The 26,662-nt window shown below is 40.5% G+C and overlaps 1 protein-coding gene across 5 annotated transcripts in view; it reads left to right on the forward strand.

The window, feature by feature from the left end:
* The window catches only part of atg5 (ATG5 autophagy related 5 homolog (S. cerevisiae)), a 250,982-nt gene that overhangs the window by 119,041 nt on the left and 105,279 nt on the right, over nucleotides 1-26,662 (forward strand). For 2 of the 5 annotated variants that reach the window (XM_048530922.2, XM_048530921.2), the window contains exon 8: nucleotides 12,659-15,354. The exons of 1 other annotated variant lie outside the window; for it this stretch is intronic. In XM_048530922.2, coding sequence (XP_048386879.1) covers nucleotides 12,659-12,795 — 137 coding nt within the window. In that variant the 3' untranslated portion in view covers nucleotides 12,796-15,354. Of the gene's footprint in view, nucleotides 1-258; nucleotides 616-12,658; nucleotides 15,355-26,662 lie in introns of those variants that run through there. 2 more of the 5 variants (XM_048530920.2, XM_048530925.2) reach the window with 2 other exon arrangements.

The raw sequence follows: 26,662 nt of genomic DNA on the forward strand, positions 1-26,662 counted from the left end.
AATATTCCTCTGAGCCTACTGCAAGCTATTTGCAATGACTGGTGTCTTTGGAAACAAGCAAGATGTGCCTGTCACAGTATGGATTGTGGAAACTGCTTAATTGAACTGGCCAGTTAAACTTTATTTTTGGTTTGTCCCTTAATGTGACTGTTTCTGTCTGTCTGCATTTATGAGTATGCGGTCAGAATCAAAGAAGATTTGGTTTAAATCATGGACATTAATTAGATTACCTTGTTATTTCGTTTTGCTCTGCTAAAGCTTCTGTATCTGCATACTGAAGATCGACCGGCATATTTTTGAAAAAGTCAGAAGAACCAATGTCCAGGCCATGATGCAAAACCAACCCTGCTGGATTGCTGAATGCTTAGGATGCCTGAATTCCAACTGCCAACGTAAACCATCCTTGTCCAGCTCAAGGAAGGCATTCAAACAAGAGGACAACAGAACTGTATCAAAGATTCCCTGAAGGCATTTCTCAAGAAATGCAACATTGATGTCAATGTGTAGGAGACCCTTGTTCAGAAGAAACCAACTTGAAAGAAGCTCCTGTCTGAGTGGACCATGTTCTTTAGAAGCACCTATTGGCAAGATAAAGTATGAGCAAAGAACCAAAGAAAGGAATGTCGGTGATTATAAGCCAAGTGATAATGGGAACTGTAGATGCTGGAGAATCCAAGATAATAAAGTGTGAAGCTGGATGAACACAGCAGGCCAAGCAGCATCTCAGGAGCACAAAAGCTGACGCTTCGGGCCTAGACCCTTCACCAGAGATCTCTGATGAAGGGTCTAGGCCCGAAACGCCAGCTTTTGTGCTGCTGAGATGCTGCTTGGCCTGCTGTGTTCATCCAGCTTCACACTTAAACATCCTGAATAACCAAGATAACAGTTTAGGAATCATTAGGGCAATTTGGAGGATCAGTGAGTATTTATGTTTTACTGTGCTGCAAATACTGAGTGAGGGAGGCTGATTTAGCTGGCTGTCTCCATGTTAAAATAATAGGAACGCTTCTAAAAAAGATGGTGCACACAACTCCAGTTGAAGCTAAACTAATATTTTAACAAAGTTTTTCCATATTATCCTTGCTTTTATAAACTATGCCTCTATTTATAGGATCAGGTATTTATATGCCCTTCGATTCTAACCACTATCTCAACCTCCCTTGCCCACCTTCAATGATTTGTGCATATATATTGTCTCGGCTCTCTGTTCCTGAGCACTACTCTGTGGCATATTCAGTGGCTCCAATCTATATAATTATGAAGTGCACCAAGACGTTATTCATGGCTCACATCAACATCAACTGACCAAATTGCTTTGATCTTTTGCAATTCACTTACCAGCAGAACAAATGCACAGCAGACACCATCTCCCTGGCCCTACACTTATTCCCAGAACATCTGGATGATGGGGATACTTACGTAAGGCTCCTGCTTATTGATTACCGATCTTCCTTCAACACCATAATGCAGGAAACAAATTGAGTGCTTAGCAGCATTGTGTAAAGACAACAGCCTCTCCATCATCATCAACCAAATGAAGGAGCTTATCATTGACTTCAGGAAGCGGAGTGGAGGGTGCACCCCTGTCTGCATCAATGCTGCTGTGATGGAGATGGTTAAGAGCATCGAGTTACTGGGAGTGGTGATCACCAGCAAGATGGCCTGCTCCACCCATTTCAATGCGGCGGTCAAGAAAGGACAACATCTCTACTGGCACGGGAGACTAAAGAAATTCACCAGGTCCACAAAGATTCTTACCAATTTCTATAGATGCACCATAGAAAGCATCTTAAGTGGATGCATCACGCATGGTATGGAAACTGCTGATCACAAGACGACAAGAAATTATCAAATTGTGAACACAGCCCGGTCCAAATCACACCCAACATCCATTCACTCCATGTATACTTCCCACTGCCTAGTGAAAGCAACTGACATAATCAAAGACTGTTTCACAATGGTTATACACTGTTCCACCCTCTTCCATCAGACTGAAGACATAAAAATTAGAATACAGGTATGAATAGATACATGAACAGACTTTTCTGTGGACCTCAAGCGTTAATTCTGATCTCTCTCTTTCTCTGCACCTTCACTGTGGCTGTAACACTATATTTTGTACTGTGTTCTGCTCCCCTGATGCACTTCGTGTGGTATGACCTGACTGTATAGCATGCAAAACAACACTTTTCACCATACCTTGGTATATGTGACAGCAATAAATCAAACCCAAACCCAGCCACAAGTGTACTAATTCGGTCAGGTTGCCTTTTCCTTACCTGTTGGAAGTCTGTGACTTCACAGTTCACAATATTTTACAACTGTTTATCATCTTAAAATTCTGAAATTGTGCCAATCCATCCAAGATTAAACCATTAAAGTGATCACAAAAAGCAATAAGCCTAATACCAGCTTCTGTTAACAGTAACTTCTGGTATACATTTCTCCCAGTCCAAATATTAACCATTCACTGCCATTAGTCTTCCTGTTTGTATCAATGTTTCTACTGACACTGTCATTCTATCCTGTCGTCCCATGAGCTCAGATTTGGCTGGCAAAGCCATTGCATCGCGTGTTAGCAAATGCTTTTTAAAGTTCCTGTATGCAACATCAGCTACATTATCCTCATTAATCCTATCTCACCTTATCCAAAAACTTAATAAAGTTACTTAAGTGTGATCTGCCATTCATAAATTTGTTGTGGAATTCTTCAATAAAATTCAGTTAAACAATACACAAGTCAGAAAAATGGTAACAGTGTGGAGCTGGAGGAGCACAGCAGGCTAGGCAGCATCAGAGGAGTGGGAAAGTTGACATTTCAGGTCAGGTCCCTTTTTCAGACCTTCTGAAGAAGGGGCTGACCAGAAACATCAGCTTTCCCACTCCTCTGATGCAGCCTGGCCCACTGTGTTCCTCCAGTTCCACGCTGCGTTATCTCTAGTTTCAGCAATGGCAGTTCTTACTATCTTTGTCAAGTCAGAAATTTGATGGAATACTCTAGATTTAGTTAGATGGATGCAACTCCAACACTCAAGAAACTTGACATAATCCAAGGCAAAGCAACTTGTTGGATTTGCATTCATCCTTGAATATACATCTGCTTCACCATCAATGCTCTGCATCTACTGGATACAATCGCAACTTCAAATCCTAGAGCACCTGCTCCTGTACTGCAAGGGCAACAACTCTGTATGAACACCATTGCACTCCAAATCTCTCACTGTTTTGTCTGGGTCCGATACTGTCATTCCTTCACTGTCACTTGGACAAAATCCTGGAATTCATTTTCTAACATTACAGTGGATGTTCCACCACCTGAAGAGCTGAAGCAGTTCGAGAAGATAGCCCACAACCAGTTTTTCCAAGGCAATTAGGATGGACAATAAATGCATACAATAGCCAGCAATGGTTTCATTCCTCAAACGAATAAAGAATAACATTTTCCAAGAGATTGTTAATTCTGTCCTAGATTATCATTTCCAACTGGATTCCAACCTTATCCTTGTGCCATTTTTTAAAAAATGGGTAGTAAGATGTTACAGTTCTTCCTGGGCAATCTCTCCCTTAAAATCCGAGAAGAATCGAAAGTTTGTGGTCTTTGCTGCCTCAATCTCCACCTTATTTGTCTCAGTGGCAGCCCGCAAGGTCTTGATGTACTGTTCTGCCTAATATTTATAGTATTTACATACCTACAAAAGGTAGTGATCGTAATGTTTTGTTTGCCGTGAAAAAGGACAGAAAGAGTAAAAATAATTAATTGAAAGAGGATAATAAAATGTGAGGCTGGATGAACACAGCAGGCCAAGCAGCATCTCAGGAGCACAAAAGCTGATGTTTCGGGCCTAGACCCTTCATCAGCTTTTGTGCTCCTGAGATGCTGCTTGGCCTGCTGTGTTCATCCAGCCTCACATTTTATTATCTTGGAATTCTCCAGCATCTGCAGTTCCCATTATCTCTAATTGAAAGAGGACTAATTTTCTGTGCAAGAACTTTGAATCAAAATATAAGGAACTCTGGATGCCACCTGGTTTATCTGTCCCTGGAAAGTTACTGATGTCTTTCAACATATATGGATCAACTATTAGCACTTACCAAAAACAGAATGGATAGCAATTTAGTTATTTGTTTTGGTCCCCAGGTTCTTGCTTTTAGCTCTGTCATTGCATTTGGAAACAATTGATAACCAGCAATTTATTAGCTGGGAAGTTGAGAAATAATTGAAGATAAACTGCCCATTACCTCTCAGCCCAGAACAATAACAAACTCTGTTCTACAAAATTGTATTTTGCTTTTCATTCCCTCTTTTGCAGTTTTTTTTCCCCCTTGCAGGGTGTTTATGGTCCTTTATCTCAAACCTTTTAGTTCTTAACATAAAAATTAAGCCTCATTTGTCTAGCTTCGCAAGTATTGACAATCAAATTGCGAACCAAGCACGTGTACACAGACACACAAGCATTTAAAAGAGAAGTAAGGAAGCTTACTCTGCAGAGATTAATGTTTTGTGTGGGGGGGGGCAGAAAAAAAGCATTTTGGCCTCATTCTTGTTACTTCTCAACGAAGAAAATGAAAAGCTTTGAAAAAAAATCCAAATACTTTTAAGTCGAGTAACCTTGTGCAGTCAGACAGGTTACTTGGCACAGACAGTCGTCCGTCAAATCTCTTCAGATGCAGTTCATTCAGGAGCTGTCAAGAGAGTATCTTCTTAAGTTTCTTCAGAACAATTTGTTGTTCAGCTGTCACAGCTCCTCGAGAACTTCTCAAGAAAATGGCAAAGGCTGTGCTGGGTGTTGTTATCTCTTCACTTACTACACTCCAACTGAACGCCAAGAAAAATCAAAATAGCCACAACTCCTTACAACTGTAACTTAACATATGGCTTCCAGGACATCCAAGCAGTTGGCAACAGAAATTTGACTTCCTATAAAGAAGCTCAAGCAGTTAACTTAAGTCATGTGACTTCTAGTAAGTGTCTTTTAAAATTAAAGTGATCCGTAATGTTGTGTTAGTGACACTTACACAAAAAAGGTCCAAACACCTTGTCAATACTTCAAAATAACTGATGTTTGCAATCCTTTAATCATGACTCCTCAAAATTTTAAAGTGCCTTTGTAATATTGCCACATTTGGAAAAACAAAACAACAGTTTTAAATGTTTCTTTTAAAAATGAGCAAAAAACAAAAGATGTTTTTTTTAAAAGATTAAGAGATTTTACCCCTTCATTCTCATTCACGCCTTACAGATAACTGGAACAGTTATAACCAGTGTAATCTTGCTACTCCAGTAATTCAAAGCCAAGTTAAATTCTGGACAAAGCAGTGAATTTGGGTTTTTCTCCCCACAATGTAAGCAATCTTTAAGATAATAGTAAACTGCAATAGAATAGTTTAGCATTCTCTTTTCTACAAAAGCTTGAGGCGTATGAGCAGTATAAACCCTGAGGCCATCACGGCATATATTTCAAAATGTTGAAGAGGCAGTAGCGGTCAGTTTCTTCTGCCACAATCAAGTATCTCTCTTTGGGATATTTTTGTAAACATCAAATTGACACTGACTTCTCTATGCCCAATCTATCATCTTGTAGCAGAACTGCATGTACACTCAGACCATTATCAACAATTCCTACCTTGAAGAACTATTTGAAATTTGGAGTAGCCAATGCTGGCTCATTAAGTAAAATTGCTTTCAATCTTCTACACTGGCGTTGTTTTGGCAATATGTCCTTATCTGTTACTCAGCTGAGATTTCATACAAACCTGTAGTAGGACCACACATCCTCAAAAACCTCATGATTTCTTATTTAATCTTGGGGGCAAGGAATTCCCCTAATACTTTTACTATTAATTACAGCATTTGTCCTTGCCGTATTTGTATAGCCTAGATATGTCACACATGCTTTTGCAAAATCACATGTTGAAAGTCCTATCACCTGTCGGGTAAAATAGAGCTTCCAGTTGTTCTGTGTAGATTTTCTAGGTGTCACTGTATACAAGCACATAATCAAACTAAACCAAAATATAAGCAATTCTGGCTACCACTTGATTTATCTATCTCTGGAAAGTTACTGATGCCATTTAGCATAACTGTCTTCACTCACCACTGAAGACGACAATCTGGTGTGACATAGACCATGTCCCTTTAGCTTGCGGTGAGAAAGGATCTGCCCAGTATCTATGTGACAGGTCTATTTTGGTAAGAAATTTGACACTGCCAACTGTTAGCAATACAGCCTTCCAAATGACCCTCAGCACAGCCTTTGTTATCTTCCTAAGATGCTGTCTTGAGAATCCTGTGTGAGAGCTGAAAGACTGAAACAGCCATTCTTCTTGAGAAGCTTCGAAGATTTCCTTTGAACATCCCATCAACAAACTGCTTCTGAAGAGATACCAGTGTCACCTTTGTCTGTGCTGAGTGACCTATCTGCATGTACTAGGATGTGGAGGTGCTGGTGTTGAACTGGAGTGAACAGAGTCAGAAGTCACTCAACACCAGGTTATAGTTCAACAGGTTTATTTGAAATCACAAGCTTTTGGAACGCTGCTCCTTTGTCAGGTGAAGCTAGTCATTTCAGTGATTCTTTGCCATGAGTCTAAAGGAAGAAAATGGTGTCTATGTATCTGGTATATAGCATTTATTGGAGGTCCTGTGCTGCAGAGAAGTCTTGTTTGAACTTGGACATGAAAATGTTGGCATATTGGGGTGCAAATTTGATCCCCAAAGTTGTTCTGTGTGTCTAGATGAAGAACTGGTTGTCAAAGGTGAAGACGTTGTGCTCGAGGATGAAATGGCTGAGTTGTAGGATGGCATCTGGGAATTGGCAGTTGTCAGTGTTAAGTATCAAGGCTGTTGCAGCGATGCCTTTGTTGTGGGGGGTGCTGGTGTAGAGTGCCAAAACATCCATTGTGGCCAGAAGTATTCCTGATCTGCCTGGTCCATGGTTGCTACATTTCTCTAGGAAGTATGCAGTGTCGTGACAGAAGCTGGGGGTTTCCTTTTACATTGTGTTTCCAAATGCCTTTGACATAGCTAGAGAGGCTCCCTCACAGGCTACCGTTGCCTGATACGATGGAATGTCCAGGTGTTTTGGCTTTGTGTATCTTCAGAAGTCGATCTTTACAGAGAAAGTTTCTTTTTATTTTTTCTTTCAATCTCTCTCTCTCTCTCTCTTTCGTGTGTGTGTGTGTGTGTGTGTGTGTGTGTGTGTGTGTGTGTGTGTGTGTTAGACTATAGGATCGCAGATTTATTTAGTAATAGAAACAGGGCCTTCAGCTCACCATGTTTATGCCGACTGACAAACATCAAACTGCACTAATCTCATTCACCTGCCTATGTCCTGGTATTTTAATTACTCATCCAGATGCCTCTTAAATGTTGAGAGTACCTGCTTCCATCACTCTGTCAGGCAGCGTGTTCCATATTCCATATTTTTATCTCTGGCTGGCTGAAGAAATTTTTCCTCAGATCTCTTATAAACCATTTGCTTCTTGTGTTATACTTGTAGCCAGTGGTCTGAGAGACATCTGCCTTGGGGAAAAGATTCTCGCAATCTATCCTGTGTATAACACTCAAAATTTTGAATACCTAAATCAGATCCCCGCCCCATCAGTATCTTCTATTCCAAGGAAAACAAACACAGCCTATCCAGTCTCTCCTTATAACTGAGTTTTTCATCCCAAGCAACATCCTGGTAAATCTCCTCAGCGCTTTCTCCAGTGTAGTCACATCCTTCTTGACAGTGGAGCATCTAGAACTTCACACAGTATTCCACCTATGGCCTAACCGATGGTTTATGAAGTTGTAACAAGACTATTTTTGCTCCTATATTCTGCGCCATGGCCATGAAGGCAAGGATCCTGTATGCTACTTTCACCCTATCTCCTGTGCTGACACCTTCAGGAATCTATGGACTTGTATGCAAAGGGCTCTTTGCACCTCAGTACTCCCTAGGAACCTAGCGTTCATTTTGTATGACCTTCCCTTATTAAACCTCCCAAAATGCATCAGCTCGCACTTATCAGGATTGAATTCCATCTGAATCCTGCCCACATCTGTATTCAAGCACAAGTTACCATGTACATCTATGATAGGCCTATCCAATTCTATCTTTTGTTGTTAATGTACTAATTAAAAATCTTCAGATTTTACTTAAATTTTCCAGCTAAAATATATTTGTGTCATTTCTTTGCTTTTCTCTTCCTCCTCACTCCTGCACATTGTATTCTTTTCTAAGCTTCTAAAGATTTTGTTTTGAGATTGCCATAAATTCAATTTTTTTGTTTTATCTTGACCTGTGTACTTCTGGATATCCACAGGGAATTCTAGATTTGGTAATACTGTGCTTTTCTTTCTGGGGTCTCATTTACACAGTGAGTGTGTAGAATCTTGCTTTTGAATGCACCTCACTGATTTGTTACTGAATTTCCTTAAAGCAGCTGTAACTTTGTAAGATTGCCATCAACTTTGTAAAATTTTTCTTCTCCCAAATTAATAATTTTGTTGTGGTTCCGTCTTTGTCCCTTTCCACAGTGAGGCTAAATTTAACTGCATAATGACCACTACCTTCAAAATGATTACCCACTGCTACCTCACCTACCTGCCAAATTTCATTTAAGTGGTAGAGGTTGAGAGTTTGGAAGGTGCTGTTGAAGGAGCCTTGTTGAGTTGCTTCAGTGCTTCAAGTAGATGATACACACTGCTGCCACTGTTTGGTGATGGACAGAACAGCTGTACTAAAATAGTGTCAAGCAGCATGGCTCATTGTGCAACTTCAGTACTTCAGATGAGATATTGACAAGGCACAACTTTTGTGCATCCTGTGTGTTCGGGTTTTTCTTGAGATTACATGTTGTGAATTGAATTGCCTGAAGACTGGCATCTGTGACGCTGGGGACGTCGGGCAGAGGCTGAGATGGATCATCAACCTGGCTGATGGTGGTTGCAGTTGCTTTAGCATTGCCTTTTGCACTGGTGTGCTTTTCTCCACCATCATTGGCAATGAGGAAATCGGTAGAGCATTCGTCTCCAGTTAATTGTTTAATTGTTCATCCCCAAGCCCAAATGAATGTGCCAGAACTTAGATAACATGCCAAGAGTTCAATTCTGCAGAAGTGCTGGAGAAGTGTTCAAAGTGCCAAAATGATTTTAAAAAGAACATTAACAAAACAGAGTATGAGAAAATATTAACAGCCAAAATCAATCAAAAATGAAAATTTGAAATGGATAAAAAGGAAGAGAAAAGCTAAGGAAAAAGCAAGGCCCATTAGAAACCAAAAAGCTAACCTCTGTGTGGAGAAGGAAGAGATTGTCCATTGTTACTGATTAATACTTTGCATGCTTCTTGACAAAGCAAGGGGACATTGTAGTTGAGAAGGAGGAGTGTGAAATATTGAGGGAGATGGGCATAGAGAGGAAGCAAGTATTCAAGGGTGCTAAATCTTTGAAAATAGATAAAACAGCAGTAGGTGCAATGCCTCCAGAAATGCTGATGAAATAGTGGAAGCTTTCACCATAATGTTCCAGTCGTTGCTGGCCGAAGCTACAGTGTCAGTCATCTGGAGCACTCCTAATATGCCTTTCTTTAAACCGGGAGAAAATGATAGGTTGAATCATTAAAATTCAATCAGCCTAACCTCAGTGGCCGACAGATAATTCCCAAAGGATCATCCCAATACATTTTCTTAATTCTCATGTTTACTTAACCAGCTGGCCCTCATCAGCCTGTCTGTGGTTAATATTTCCATCCAACGCTAGTGTTGAACGGAGGTAAATGTTTTGATACCTCGTGTTAAATGTGAAAACATTCTAATATTGAAGTGTTACCTACTTCTCACCTACTTCCAATAACCTTAGGTTATTGTGAGACAAGGGAATCAATCTATTTACATCTTTAAAAAAAAATCAGTTCTCCACCTCCACTGCCTTCTGAGAGAGACTGCTTCAAAATCACACAACACTCAAAAAATTCCCCTCTTCGCTGTCCTAATAGGATGATTCCTAAATTTTAGACAGTATCCCCTTGTTCTGAATTCACCCACAAGAGGAAGAATTTTGTCTACATTCACGTTATACAGGTTTGGCTTACTTTAATCAGATCATACCTCAGTCCTCAAAACTCTAGCAAAAACAAGCCGCGCCTGTCCTGTTTCTTCTAGACAACCTGCTAATTTCAGGTATTGGCCTAATAACTTCTGTTAATCACCTCCAACAGAATTACATCCTTCCTTAAGTAAGGAGACCAAAACTACCACAGTATTTGATCTTGCCATAGATATTTTCTAATCAGCCTGTTCAGAGATGTTATTGCACACCTGTGGAGTTTCTTTCTTTTTTTAAACTCTGTAACCTTTCCTGCTGTTCTCTGACCTTCATTTCCCACTTTTTTAGTTTGGCTTATCTGTCTTAACTCTTCCCCTGCTTTGCTACATCTACCCAAGCTTTACCTTCATTGAATAAATGTGACATTTCAAACATAAGTGAAATCAATTTTAAATGTTATTTTAAAAAGTGCTGTAATTAGTATATACATTCTCTGCTTGTCCTTGATGCTGGAATAATTTTCTGCAGTTACTAATAATGAAAACTTTCCGGGCAGTTGATAGCCACATTATTGCATACTTGCAACAGGATATATTTAGTGATATTTAGTAACAATTACACGAATCAACACTTGCTGTATCCTCTAGCTCTATCCATCTCATCAAAAAGAGTCTTTTGCATTTTACCTTGTCTAATTCATTCTTTGCAACTCTACCTCCACTGGCAATTGTTCCAAGGTACGGTAGATTTCAAACTCACTCTTTTCTCTAAGTTCAAAAGCATTCGGGGTTTTCTTGGGTCAACTGATTTAGGGTAGTGACAATCTAAATCGGGTGGACCAGGAAGTTTCCACATTTTAACTCTGAAGTCTCTAGTGAGTAAACTGTTTTTTTGCCAAAGTGGTGGTATTAAAATTGAGCTATTCTTTTCTGGATTAGCAAGGCACTGTTTAGATGGTGATTCTGCACTGGATCAGTACACAGTGGCCCTGCATACATAAATGATAGGTGAGAGAATAGGACGAGGTTTTGTTACGATATCCAATGTAACTGATTAACCTTCTATTATCGCATGTACAAATTGAAGACAGTCAGTTGAGCAGGTGTTTTTACATATTTCTTCAAAACGCAAAACCAGAATTGGCAACCAGCTCAACCTGATAGCGTAAGTGCTGATCAAAGATTCCAGTAGCCTTATTTTTCTCTTTGGTGTCATGGCCACAGTACATAATACAAGGAAGATGGTCACATCAGCATTGTCCCTTTTTTGATTTTAGTTGAAACCTAAAAGACATCTGGAAAAACAGTGCATGCAAAATGTTTGACCTTTTAAAAGACTGAAGTAGAGAAGAAAAGAGAAAGTGGCATTTGATTTATTTTTAATCAATTCTTTCTGCAGGTCTGCACTTTGACTATCCCTATAAAATTTGATACAAATTTGCTTAATGTGTACTCCTTTATGGATTTGTGTTTTTATTATAAGCAAAACTGTTTGTTCACTATCACAGGATGAAAGCACTTATCCTTGTGTGTATATACTTGTTTTACTGCTACATCATGTATTGCTTGTAAGATTGAGATCTCATTCACCAGGAAACATTAGGCCAAGTTTTCTTTCAAGATTAATTACCCTTTTAAAATGTGTGTTTGATGTCTCCCTTTGGTGTATCCTGGCTTGGTTAATCCACTTTGACCTGACCCACTGGCTATTACTGCAATTGCCATGGTAAAATCTTTCTCCGTGATGTATGGGCTATAGACGTCAGCCTGTGGTTTTTCATGTAGATGGATTCAATTAAATAGATTTTTACTGATGAGTAGAATAAAGTTTAAGCATTTGTCGGAACCTAAACAAAACTGTCCAGGCTTTCAACTCAACTAAAAGGCTTGTCTGGTATTCAGTTTTTAATTTCCCACTGACTCTGTTGAATATGTAAGTTAAAGCAACTTTTCATGTCTCATCTACTGTAGTTGTCCTGTAGTACTGTGCTCTTACCTTTGATGTAACTTTCCCACATTTAAGCAATGGAATGTTTGAGGTTCCAGTTCTCCTATCATCACCCAAATACAAGTCATCTAATGGTGATGCAATTGAATTGAAAAGATTGACATATCCAGTTGTTCTTGTACACTGTTTTTACTACTGCATGGACACATGTCTTAACGTTACCTGGCACAGCTGTGTAACAACTGTGCTTTAAATCCAGTCCTGATTTTAAAACCTTACATTGCAGAAACTAAATTTTTAAATGAACCTATTGAGCACTTGCTGCACTCCCTGTAAAGTGGGGAATTCATTAAGTGATAAATTGGGTAATGCCAGCTCTAGGTTAGGAAGTGGTTTGGTTAAGACTGCAAAAACCATGATGTACATATGTTCTTACATGTAATGTGTATTACTTGTATCCCTAATGTTTTTGAATTTAGTGCATTCTGAAATGTACCTTATCCTTAAATTAGAAGTGTATAATAAGGACATACATTAAGTGCTGAAATATTTAAATAACTATGCTGATGCATTAGTTTGCTTTTAAAACAGAAGCTGTTCTATATTTTTGTAAGATTAGATATGCACACTGAATTGTGTATGCTTTATGTAACTCTGTTTTGTTTATACTTGAACTAGATATGGAGAAACAGTATCAAGTAGTGATTCACGGGATTGAACCCATGCTGGAAACACCAATTCAGTGGCTCAGTGAACATCTGAGTTACCCAGACAATTTCCTGCACATTAGTATCATTCCTTTACCTAGAGACTGAGGAAGCAGCAGCTCTGAACAGGGGGGGGGGGGAAAAGCAGACGACCCCTGGACTTGCCAGAACAGTTCTATCTTCTACAGAACTTGTCGGAAGCAACTTGACCAGAAATACTCACTGCTGCAAGCCAAACAGGAAGAGATCCCACAACCTGATAATGGGCTGGTCCTAGTTTGCATCACTACTGTAATTCTACTGTCGTCATAAAACCTCACTTGCAGCATGAAAACTTTTCAAGACCACTTGTATCATTTTTCTAGTAAAATGGTAAACATGAAATTTGCGAGGGCACCAAGCAGTGGAAACATGTAGTGTTTGTACTGTCCTTCTGATTAACAAATAACCAGGGGTATTTCCAAAAGTGACCATGATCATATTGAAGACTGAGAATGGAAAGAAAAATCTAATTTCCAAAGGATTGTAATGGCTCGCAGGAAAACAAGTAGCATTCTTTGCAATGATGCCGGAAAACGTAATACAGAAATTGTTCAAAGTCTCTATTTGTGTATTTCTCTTTTGCTTCTCATTCTTTTGCCCTTCCTCTATGCCAACTCCACTCTCTCCCTTCTATGCTTTCACCCCTCCTCCCTTTTCACTTTTTATCTGTTTCCTTTTTTCTACTTTTTCACTTTCTATTTCCCTACCCTCCCCCCCCCCCCCCCCCCCCCCCCGCCCCGGTCTTGCTGTCTTGTCTCCTTTCCCTGCAGTACAGTTACTATTATTGGACTTGATGTGTTAAAACTTTGACACAATTTTATCCATTAAATGATTCCCAACCTTAAATCAAGCATTTTTGCTTAATACAGTTGTTTGCATCAAGATTCTGAATTAGACACAATTTAGTATTTTTACATAAATTCAGATGACATTTGTTTTGTAACAACAGATAATGAGAAAATAAAATTATTATCTCAGTTCTTAGACTGTATAGCATTTTAAGCATGTCTTTTGCATTTCAGTAAGTACATAACACTCCATATTTTGTCGGAATCATGTACTTTAGACTTCCTTTTGTCCCTCTAAATGAAAGACTCAGTCAATCATTTATCGTGCAGATGACTGTGAAATATCCTAGAATCAAATTTAGATCCCTTGTTTGTTGAATAGCCTTACTTTTGCAAGAGTTCTTAATGGGGCATGCTATTCGTGGGTTTGGGTTACTTGTAACAGCAGCCTTGGAAATTGCATTCTGCAATTGTAATGGAACCAAATTTGTTTCCCAAAGCTGCATTCAACATTGTGGCTAAAAAAAAGGGGGCATAAGGAAAGGAAATACAGGAATTGTTATTACTAAGTCAGGAGTTGCACATCAAAGGAGAAGAGATACTGTCACAATGGAATTATTAAATAAACTCCGATCTTTGGAAAATATCTACCAATGTCCTTCCTTTTGCTATAAGTTGAAATGCTGATGCCTTTGTTGTAGCATATTTTGTGCACAGCTGTGGAGAAAATACTGGCATTTAGAATTCCAATTTGTTCCAAAACTATGTGCAATAAATAATTTGATTATAATTGCCAGACTTTGCAAGTGGCGGGGGTGACAAATTTCCAGATATTTCCTTATAAACGATCAACTTCCATTGATTCTGTAATTGACTTGAACCATTTCCCAATAACGCATTTCTGTACATTTACTGGTATCCATGATGTTTACTGTTAGCTATGCTGTTTCACAAGTGTGGAAAATATCTAACTTGCAGATCCAAGTGAGCATTCAACAAATGAATTTCAAATTAAAACTTACCATTTGTGGCGAGATACCTATTTACTCTGAGAATAAAGAAATCTTGGGGTCTCAGTAAAACATAGCATTTTGAGGATGCTGCACTTGGCTTTGACCAGTTACTGATTTATACATGTTTTCTTATTTTTCCACTTCTGTGGTTCACTATTCAACCAGGCAATGAAGATGCTCAGTTGCATAATATATAGTATGCATCTCCCATGTGGCCTTTTAACGAAGTTGTAAACTTTTACTTAGTTTATCATTGCTAAATGAATGGCTTCTGACTTCTTTCAGGTATGCATGCTATTGGTGTCCTTGAAAGAAGAGTTAGTATGATGAGAGTTATCATCTGCAATGTAGGATTTCTTTTTTTGTGCAGCAGTGAGGTGGGTGATGAACACTTTTTTTTTAATTTGCTATGAAATAACAATTCTGTTAAGGGCTTACTTAAAGGTTTAATGCGTTGAATGAAAAAAACAACCCAACTTTTTTATGTAGTGAAATCTTTTATTAATGGAAAATAGCTTTGTGTATGATCACTGCCCCTTCGTGGTTACCGTAAAGAAAATACTTAAGGCATTATTTTGTTGCTTTGCGATAATGGTCAAGGTTCAGGTTGGTAGATGTTTGTTCCACCCATTGTACGCATTCAACTGGTGAAAACTTTCATCTAATATCTTGTACTCTTGTCCAAATAATGTAATGCAATACTTGTGATACTTAAGTACTCTTGTTACTTGTTTTAATTATGCAACAAGTCTAGTCCTTTTGATAATAAAAAAGACACAACAATCCTGGCCTTTTACTTTGCATTCTTACTGTGGTTTTTTTCTCTTATTTTTGGAATGTACTTTCAGTACCATTCAATGGGGTAGTATTTGAATTATAAATTTAAATTTTAAATTTCACAGTGCTCCACCCAGCAGTCTTTTGTAAATGCAAAGTATTTAAAAGATGTATAACTTTTAATTGCTTCAAAATTTTGTTCACGTATTAAAATTATGCTTGCGCAACAAATTGTGTTGCTATTTGGTTAAATATAATGCACAGTTTTACTTTGACTGTTTGAAAATTGAGCTTTACAAAATGGTCTTGTGCAATATGCAGGATTACCAGTGTGCTGTTAAGTCCTGTCTACTAACACACGCAAGCTGTGCTATAAAACACCCTGATCACTACACTAGCCAATCTTGAATTATACCATTTATCAGATGCCCTGCAGCACTTCAGTATAGCTTCCTTGACAGCACCTTCCAAACCTGTGACCTCTACCGCCAGGAAAGACAGTAGCGGCAGGTGCAGGGGAACATCACCACTTGTCAATTCTTATTACAGTTCTAGATCGTTGTGACTTGGAACTATATTGCTGTTACTTCTCTGCTAGCTTAAAACCCTGAATCTCCTCCCCAGTGACATTGTAAATTTAACCAGATCCCAAGGACTGCCCTGTCCTTTCAAGAGCAATTAGATACAGGCAGTAAATGTTGATATTTAATGAATGCAAATAATAGGATGCTAATATGCCTTGTTTGTATTTATTCATGAATACTCACTCAAGTGAAGTGGAAATGACAGCCAGTTCTATGCAATAATCTGCAGTATTCCAGAAGATTGCAAAGAACAAAATTGAAGGGAATACAATAGTCAAAACCTATTTTAGCTGTTCAGTGCTGTAGTTCAAAATCAAGGGAAGTGACAACTGTTGCATAACTACAACACCCATAATGCATCAGATTTGTCACTGAAAGTGATTGCTGCCTCTTGTTAGAGAAAGATGTGATCAAAGCCCATGCATTTCTTACCTACTTAGATTTTTATGATTACATTATTCATAAAAATGACATTGTCAAGCCCATTGGGATAATATGATAAAAACAAATGGTTAAGAATGTTTATGCATAGACAAAGGTCACTAAGACCTTTAGGAAAACTGACTAATTTTTAGAATGCTTTGTATCCTGGGGACACCCCTGAATATTCTATAACAATTGGAATACTTTTGAACTGCAGTCACTATTGTTATGCAGGTAAACATGTCAAACTAGTCTGTCCTGTTTCATAAATCATCTTAAACGTCTAAGTCTTTTTCTCAATTTGTTTTCTTTCTAGAAATGTATGCTGTTGTCTATTGAGCTTGTCTATATTGTCTCCTTCAGTTCTGTTCTACAGTAGCTTCTCCAATTGCATGTCCTTCTCGTTCCTAATATTAACCTCTATATTATTTTGAATCTTTTAATACTTTGATGTTATCAATTCCTTTTGATAGATATTTCTAATTGACCTGTTGAGATATGTGATGAACACAGGAACAAGAACAAAGTTGCTGGAAAAGCTCAGCAGGTCTGGTAGCATCTGTGAGAGGAAAAAACAGAGTTAACGTTTCGGGTCCGGTGAGCTTCCTCTGAGGAAGATGCTGCCAGACCTGCTGAGCTTTTCCAGCAACTTTGTTTTTGTTCCTGGTTCACAGCATCCGCAGTTCTTTCGGCTTTTATGTGATGAACAGAACTGGAGTAGATGGGAGCTGAATCCAGGCCTTCCGGCCTCGAGGTAGGGAAACTGTAACTGCACCACAAGAGCCCCTATCATTTCCCTTTGTAATTTTAATGGGATAGCAATCTGTCTATCTAAAGTAAATAATCCCAAACACAAACTTTTTCTCAGTAATGACATTTTTAATACCTGAATGATCTCTGGTTACTTCTTTGTGATTAGTGACATATGTCTTATTGTTAGGTTACCAGATGCAAAATAACATGGTGTTGTGGATCTAACCAAACATGCTGCTCTAGGAAATACCCTGAATGCACTTTATGAATTCTTCCACGTAGCGATGTTTGCGAATTTGATTTTCTCAATGGACATGAAAATAAAAGCCATCCATGATGAATGTGCTATCTTTCTTACATCACCTCTCATATCTACTGATTCATCCTGTGGTCTGTAGTAGAACTGTTGAAAGGGGTCCATAGACTAATCCAGTTAGTGTTTTCTTTCCCTTGTGATTTCTTAACTCCATTGCATGGATTTTGTCTTCTAATCAGAGATCATTTCTTGCTTTGCTGTTGCATTTATTCCATCTTGTCCTGACAAAGCTACTTTGCCATTCTTTCCTTCCTGCCTGTCCTTTCAAAATTGTCATATAATCTTTAAATATTTAGGTCTCGGCTTTGATATTCTTGTAACCATGTCTCTGGAACGACATAAAACCATATCTTTAATGTCTCTGTGCCATCAATTAATTTATTAGTTTCAAATACTATAAATATTTCATTAAAGAAACAATGATTATGCCTTCTTAACCTTCTTTTTCCCTTTGACCATGGAATTCCCTTCCCTACAGCAGTGTCAGTCAAACTACAACCCATGGACTGCAACAGTTCAAGAAGGCAGCTCACCACCGTCTTCTCAAGGACAGCTAGGGATGGGAAATAAATGCTGATCTAGCCAGTAGTACCCACATCCAATGAATGAGTTTTATTTTTGTTGTTGTTTTTCTCTATGTAGACTCAATCCCTTCCTGTTTTACTCTGGGGTATCACCATCTTTCACCAGGATACTGTTTCCACTTTAAGTCAACTGCAACCCATGCCATGAGAACAGCTCCCTTCTACCCCAGTACTGGTGTCAGTACTCTATCAACTGAAATCCGTTCCACCTACACCAAACTTTGAGCTACGAATTTAACTTTGACTTTATTTACCCTATACCAGTGTGCCCATGGCCAGGCAGTTACCCCAAGATTATTATCTTGGAGGTTGTGCTTTCTAATTTAGTTTCAAAGTCTTTCCAAATATTTCAGTAGAACCTCCTTTTAAGTCCCAGCAATATCATTGTCACCAATTTGGATGATGATAACTAGACCTCTCCCCTGACTATCCATGTTACTGCCTGGCCCTGAGGAGATTCCTTAACCCTGGCGCCAGTCTCTGGGACTTGTTCACAGTTACAGGAAAAGTATCTATCCCCGTAATAATTATATTGTCTCCTATCACTACTATATTCCTATTTACTTACCGCACTTGAATGGCTTTCTGTACTAAGGTACTGTAGTCAGTTCACTCAATCATCTTGAAGTGCCCACTCTCACCCACATAGCTTGCAAGAACCTCCTATCTGTTAGATAATTGCAGAGACCAAGACTCCTCAAATCCCCTGGGTCCCAGACCTTACCCACCTGCTGTCACTCTCCTGTCCACAATTGCAAATCAAATTTGAAACACCAAATCTAAGGGTTATGACTTTCTTAAGGAGCGAAGTGTCTACATAACATCCCCTTCTTTACAGTGGTATTGTCTGCAGCTCAGATTCCAGCTCCATGACTCTGAAATTCCTAGAACTACAAATGCTTACTACAGGTGTGCTCACTGTGGATCATATTTGTATTCAGCAGAGGCCACTTGCTGCAGCAGCAACACTTTGTTAATCTGGCCACCACTACAGTTATTCATTTCACTTATTAGTTACTGTATTATTCCCTGTCCTTTATACTTGAAATTTAATTCTTCTTTAAATACCAGTATCAATTTCCTTTTGTTAAAGAGAGATTGAAAAATGACTACAGCTCTAAACACAAACTAAAGACTTTTAATTTCAAGATTAGAAATGCCAGTCTTATGTTTTCCTACACTTACATCATGTTGTAGTTTGTGATGCTGCTCTGTTGCTGGCCTGTTTTCATAACATATGAAACAGTACAGCACAGGAACAAGCCCTTCAGCCCACCATGTCTGTTCTGACCATGATGCCATTCTAAACTAATTCAATCTGCCTACACATGGTCTATATCAGTCTAATCACTTCCTGTCCATATGTCTGTCTAAATGCCTTTAAATGTTGCTATCTTAGCTGCTTCTACCACCTACCTTGGCAACGGTTTTAAAAAATCTTGCCTAGCACATCTCAGCTTAATCCTCTGCCCTATGGTATTTAACATTTCCACCATGGGAAAACTGTCCAGGCTATCCATGCCTCCCATAATTTTATTTACTCCTATTGAGTTGCCCCCTTAGCCTCTGATGTAGCAAAAATAATCTAAATTTTTCCAGCCTCCTCTTCTAGCTTTTTACATTCCAATCCAGGCAATATCCTGGTAAATCTCTTCTGTGCCCTCTCTAAAGCCTCCAAATCCTTCCTACACTGTGGAGACCAGAACTGCACACTGTAATCCAAATGTGACCTAACTAAAATTTTGTACAGCTGCAACACAACTTGACGAATTTACACTCAGCGCCCCAAGCATGTCATACGCCTTTTCATTTATTCATTCACTTACAGGATAAGGGCGTCACTGGATAGGCAGCATTTATTGCCCATCCCTAATTGCCCAGAGGGCAGTTAAGAGCCAACCACATTGCTGTAGGTCTGGAGTCATGTAGGCCAGACTAGGTAAGGATGGAAGTTTTCTTTCCTAAAGGACGTTAGTGAACCAGATTGGTTTTTTGACAATGGATTCCTGATCAGCATTAGACTCTTAATTCCAGATATTTATTGAATTCAAATTCCACCATGTGTAGTGATGGGATTCAAACCCATGTCCTCAGAACATTATCTGGGTCTCTGGATTAACAGTCCAGCGATAATTCCACTAGGCCATTGCCTCCCCCATTACCACCTAATCCAATTGTCTCACCATCTTCAGAGAGCTAACGGCCTTACACTCCAACACCCGTCAGCATATCAGTGCTGCCAAGGGCCCTGCCATTTACTGCATGCAGTAAATTCTGAGTTTCCGTGAGATCACCACTTGCAAATTCATCTATCCATGCCAACAACTAAGTAATAACAAAATTCAACATCTGTGAGCAAACTTGTGCATCCAAAATCTTTAACCTGATTTTTAACTAATTCTGCAGTTACAATTTCACTTCATGGAGGTTCTCCGGAATGGAACCTCAAATGTGAGTAGATCTTGCTTCTAAGAATCTTCTCCAATTATTTCCCTGCCACTGATTGATTACCAGGCTGTAATTTACTGGCTTATCCCTTTACCCCACCTTAAACAAAGGAAGAATATTTCCTAATCTTACCATTATCCATATACTTCTAAGTGAATACCAATGCGACATACTCATGAATGACCTAAACCACTTCCTCTGACACTGCACACACATTCCCTCCTTTGTCCATGAGTGGACCTGCCCTTTTCCTAGCTCTTTCTCAATATATGTATGAAATGCTTTGGGATTCTCCTTAATTCCACTTGCCAAGGACATTTCATGGCCCGTTTAGCCCTCCTAATTCCTCCTTGAAGATTTTTCCTGCTTCTTTTATATTTCTCAAGGGCCTTGTCTGGTTTCAGTTTCCTGAACCATACATATACTTCCTTTTCCTTTTTGACTGAACTTACAGTATCTCTTGTCATGCAGGCTATCAAAATCTTGCCATCCTTAGCTCTCATCCACATCGGAAAATGCTAGACCTGAGCTCTGATCAGCTGGCATTTGAAAGACTCCCCCATGGCAGATGTGGATTTACCCTCAAATTGCAACACACCCCATCTAATTTCTCCAGTTCCTTGCCAATATTGTTGTAATTAACCTTCCTCCAGTTTAGCACTTTCACACAATGACCAGTCTTACCTTTATCTATAGCTATCTTAAAACTTAGTTTTATGATCACTGTTCCCAAATTGTACCTGAGAATAAGTCTGGCTAAGTGAGCCAAAGTTTCAGTGGGGTAGCAGTGTTTAGCACAGTCTGTTCCCTAGTTGAACCATCTACATATTGTTTCAAGAATCCTTCCTGGATGCCCAACAAATTCTGCCTCCTCTAAGGGCTGGGCATTCAGGGACTCGTAGTCAATATTGGGAAGTTAAAATCATCCACTTCAGCAACTCTGTTGTTTATGCATCTTTCTACAATCTGCTTAAAAATTTGTTCTTCTGTCTCCTTCTTCCTATTGGGTGGCGTATAGTATAACCCCATTGTAGTGATTGCCCCTTTCTTATTCTTAGGTTCTACCCATATTGCCTCGCTGGACGAGCCTTCCAAGATGTCCTCCCTCAATGCAATTGTGACTTTCTCCTTAATCAGTAATGCAGCTCCCCCACCCCTTTTACATCTCTTTGTATCATGCACAAAACATCTAAATGCTAGAAAGTTGAGCTGCCAATTCTGCCCTTCTCTCAACCAAGTTTCTGTAATGGCTTCAGCATCATAGTTCCATGTACTAAGCCAGGTGGTAAACTCATCTGCCTTACCTTTTGTGCTCCTTCAGTTAGACCTCTTGATCCACAAAATTTATCCCATCCCACTCACTTCTGGATGTGCGCACCTTCCTTCTTGCAATGAAACTTACTTAAAATCCCTGTTTCTTCCTTGTACAATTGTGACTTTGAACAAAATTCCGAGATGTGCTCCTACTGGGATTAGTCTCCCTCAAACCGACCATGCTCCTGATCAGTTGCTGCCCAACTAGTTGAGTATTTGAACAGTATTTTCTGTCTTTATTCCAGATCAACAGTTTTTAAAAATAAAAAATTCTATTAATGTTTTTATTAACCGGGGTATGTTAGCTATCTACGAAAGCAACATTAGCTACCTGCCTTGCTAAGAGATAAGCATACACGCAGAAATAAAAGAGTGGAGATAAGAGGATTACTGCCCAACCTTGTAAATTCTATGAAATAGAACCATAGTTTTTGTAAACTTTCTTCGTAATTTAACTCTTAGAGTGCCAGCAGCATTGCAATAATCCTGTGTGAACCTATGTCTCTCTAATGCCAGTATATTCTTCCCAAGGTGTGCTGCCCAGAACTGCTTACAGTGGCTAAATTGTTTGGACATTAAAATGATTCCCTTCTCTAAAAAGCCAGCTAACTACTTATAACACTGCACTCAAAGCAATTAAGGCAGACCACCAAAGTAGGTTCTTATGTCTAGACAAGCAGACTTGATTCCATGAAACTGAGTATTCTGTCTTAACCATCTTGGCAGTGTCAAATGCTGTTGGTTCCAATGCCTTCTGAACTATTTTATTGCCTTAATAGTAGCTTAGAGTTGTTTTAGTTGACGGAGCAGCTAACCCAGAATGTAGAGTCCTTTACTTCAGTTTCTTAAGGACACACAACACTTCAGATTTTAAGCTTCAGACTATTATTTCAGTGGTTGTAAACCATAATTAAGTTCACTGGTAGGCAGACCAGTTAGAATTAAGATGCCAAAAGGAAGAGAGAGGTCAAAGTAAACATAGACCCCCTTAGAAAATGAATGTGGGAGATAGTTACAAGGAACAAGGAAATGGCAGAGGAGTTAAACAGATATTTTTGCATTGGTCTTTACGATGGGACATACTTCAAACATCCCATGAATACTAAAAAAAATGCAGGGGAAGAAATAAGTACCATTGCCATAAATGCACTGTATCCGTGAGTTCACGACTCGTGAATATACTTATCTGTGCCAGAAAGCAAGTAGTGACAAAATTCAACATCCATGGGAAAACTCATGTCTGCAATTTTTAACCTATTTTTGACGAGCTTCACACATGCAAATTTCATCATTCGCATGGCCTCTCAGGAAATGAACCCTTGTGCATAAGGAAGAATGACTGCATTCTAATTTGGCTAAAGGCAGTCAAGTCCCCTAATCCTGAGGACTTGCGTCCTAGGGTCCTAAAAGAGGTAGCTACAGAAAACTGGATGAATTGGTTATAATTTTCCAAAAATCCTTGGATTCTGCGGAAGTACGAGAGTATCGAAAACAGCCAATGTAGCCCCTCTATTCAAAAAGGGATGGAAGAAAGTAGCAGGTAATTATAGGCTGATTAGCCAACCATCTATTGTCAGAAAATATTGGAAATAATCATTAAGGAAGTAACAGAACATTTATAATCCTATCAAGGAGAGTCTTCATGTCTTCATAAAGGGGAAATCGTTCTGACTAATTTAATAGAGGTTTTTCAGGGCGTCCTAACCAGAGTGGTTAGAGGGGCACACACAGATGTGTTGTATTTGGACTTCCAGAAGGTGTTTGAAAGGATAGCTCGCAAAATATTACATCATAGGATAAGACGCCTTGGCGTTGGAGGTGATATGTTGGCATGGATAGAGAATTAACTCATGGGCAGGAAACAGAGAGTGGGGATAAGGGATACTTTTTCAGTTGATAATTTGTAACCAGTGAGGTTCCACAGGGATAATGGGAACTGCAGATGCTGGAGAATCGAGATAACAAAGTCTGGAACTGGATGAACACAGCAGGCCAAGCAGCATCTTAGGAGCACAAAAACTGACGTTTCGGGCCTAGACCGTTCATCAGAAAAGGGGGGTGAGGAGAGGGTTCTGAAATAAATAGGGGGGGGGTGGATCGAAGATGGATAGAGGAGAAGATAGATGGAGAGGAGACAGTCAAGTGAAAGGGGTGGGGATGGAGCCAGTGGAGGTGAGCGTAGGTGGGGAGGTAGGGAGAGGATAGGTCAGTCCAGGGAGGATGGACAGGTCAAGGGGGCGGGATGAGGTTAGTAGGAAGGAAATGGTGTGGCTTGAGGTGAGAGGAAGAACAGGTTAGGGGGGTGGGGACGAGCTGGGCTGGTTTTGGGATGCAGTGGGGGGAGGGGAGATTTTGAAGCTTGTGAAATCCACGTTGATACCATTGGGCTGCAGGGTTTCCAAGCGGGATATGCGTTGCTGTTCCTGCAACCTTCGGGTGGCATCATTGTGGCACTGCAGGAGGCCCAGGATGGACATGTCGTCTAAATAATGGGAGGGGGAGTTGAAATGGTTCGCAACTGGGAGGTGCAATTGTTTATTGCAAACCGAGCGGAGGTGTTCTGCAAAGCGGTCCCCAAGCCTCCGCTTGGTTTCCCCAATGTAGGGGAAGTGGATACAGTATACCACATCGGCGGATGTGCATGTGAACATCTGCTTGATGTGGAAAGTCTTCTTGGGCCCTGGGATGGGGGTGAGGGAGGAGGTGCGGGGACAGGTGTAGCACTTCCGGCTTTTGCAGAGGAAGGTGCCGGGTGTGGTCTGGTTGGAGGGGTGTGGAGCAGACATGGGAGTCGCGGAGAGAGTGGTCCCTCTGGAAGGAAGACAAAAATGGGGATGGAAAAATGTCTTTGTTGCTGAGGTCGGATAGCAGTGGCAGAAGTGTTGGAGGATGATGCGTTGTATCCGGAGGTTGGTGGGATGGTATGTGAGGACAAGGGGGCTTCTCTTTTGGCAGTAATTACGGGGACGGGCTGTGAGGGATGAGTTACGGGAAATGTGGGAGACACGGTCGAGGGTGTTCTCGACCACTGCGGGGGGAAAGTTGTGGTCCTTGAAAAACGATGGCATTTGGGATACAGGAGTGGAATCCCTCATCCTGGGAGCAGATGCGGTGGAAGCGACGAAATTGGGAGTAGGGGCTGGAATTTTTGCAGGAAGGTGGGTGGGAGGAGGTGTATTCTAGTTAGCTGTGGGAGTCGGGCTTGGATATCAGTTTCTAGGTGGTTGCGTGAGAACACCCTCGACCAGCCCCACCACACCTGACACTTACCCCTGCAACCGCAGGACTACACTTGCTCCCACACCTCCCCCCTCACTCCCATCCCAGGCCCCAAGATGACTTTCCACATCAACCACGTGTTCACCTGTACATCCGCCAATGTGGTATACTGCATCCGCTGTACCCAGTGTGGCCTCCTCTACATTGGGGAAACCAAACAGAGGCTTGGGGACTGCTCTGCAGAACACCTACACTCGGTTCGCACTAAACAACTGCACCTCCCAGTCGCAAACCATTTCAACACCCCCTCCCATTATTTAGACGACATGTCCATCATGGGCCTCCTGCAGTGCTACAACGATACCACCCATAGGCTGCAGGAACAGCAACTCATATTCCACTTGGGAACCCTGCAGCCCAATGGTATCGATGTGGATTTCACAAGCTTCAAAATCTCCCCTCCCTCTACTGCATCCCAAAACCAGCCTAGCTTGTCCCCGCCTCCCTAACCCATTCTTCTTCTTACCTATCCCTACTCCCACCTCAAGCCGTACCCCCATTTCCCACCTACTAACCTCATCCCCCCGCCTTGATCTGTCCATCCTCCCTGGACTGACCTATCCTCTCCCTACCTCCCTACCTACACTCACCTGCTCTGGGTCCATCCCCACCCTTTTAATTTGTCCGTCTCCTCTCCACCTATCTTCTCCTGTATCCATCTTCGATTCGCCTCCCCCTCTCTCCCTATGTGTTTCAGAACCATCTCCCCACCCCCTTTTCTGATGAAGGGTCTAGGCCCAAAACATCAGCTTTTGTGCTCCTAAGATGCTGCTTGGCCTGCTGTGTTCATCCAGTTCCAGACTTTGTTATCTCGGGTTCCACAGGGATCAGTGCTGGGATCGCAAATGTTTACAATATATAGTAATGACTTGGAGGAAAGAATGGGATGTACTATAGCTAAAGTTGCAGACAGCACAAAAATACCTGGAATGGCAAATTGCGAAATGAATGCAAACAGTTTACAATGAGATGTTGATAGGTTAAGTGGGAAGTAAGTTACCAAATGGAGTACAAGGTGAAATTATACCTTTTGGAAGGAAGGGACTTGGGTGTACTTGTGCATGAACCACACCTAGCACACTGGTTCAGCAGGTCATCATTAAGCCCTTCTTGGCCGTTATGTGAAAGGAGTTGGATTATAAGAGTAAGGAAGCCTGATTGCAACCTTTTGGAGGCAGCAGAGTGGCTCAGTGGCTAGCACTACTCCCTCACAGTGCTAGACACCTGGGATTGATTCCATCCTCAGGTGACTGCCTGTGTAGCATTTGCACAACCTCCCTGTGTCTGCATGGGCTTCCTCCAGGTGGTCTGGTTTCCTCCCACAGCCCAAGGATGTGCAAGTTAGGTGGATTAGCCAAATTAGCTTGCAGTGTCCAGGGAGGTGCAGGGTTACAGGGATGGGGTAGGTCTGGGTGACATGCGGTTTGAAGGATTAGTGTGGAGTTGATCGGTCAAATGGCCTGCTTCAACACTTTCGGGATTCTCTGATTCTAGCTGTACATGGTGTTGGTGAGATCACACAAGGAATCCTGTGAACAGTTTGGTCCCTTATTTCAAGAAAAAATATCATTTAATTGGAGGCAGAATGTGGAAGATTCACAAGGGTGATTCTCAGTATGGTGGGATTGTCTTTTGAGCTAAGATTAAACTGGTT

This window comes from Stegostoma tigrinum, chromosome 4 (assembly GCF_030684315.1).
Source record: "Stegostoma tigrinum isolate sSteTig4 chromosome 4, sSteTig4.hap1, whole genome shotgun sequence".
NCBI classification, from domain to species: Eukaryota; Metazoa; Chordata; class Chondrichthyes; order Orectolobiformes; family Stegostomatidae; genus Stegostoma; species Stegostoma tigrinum.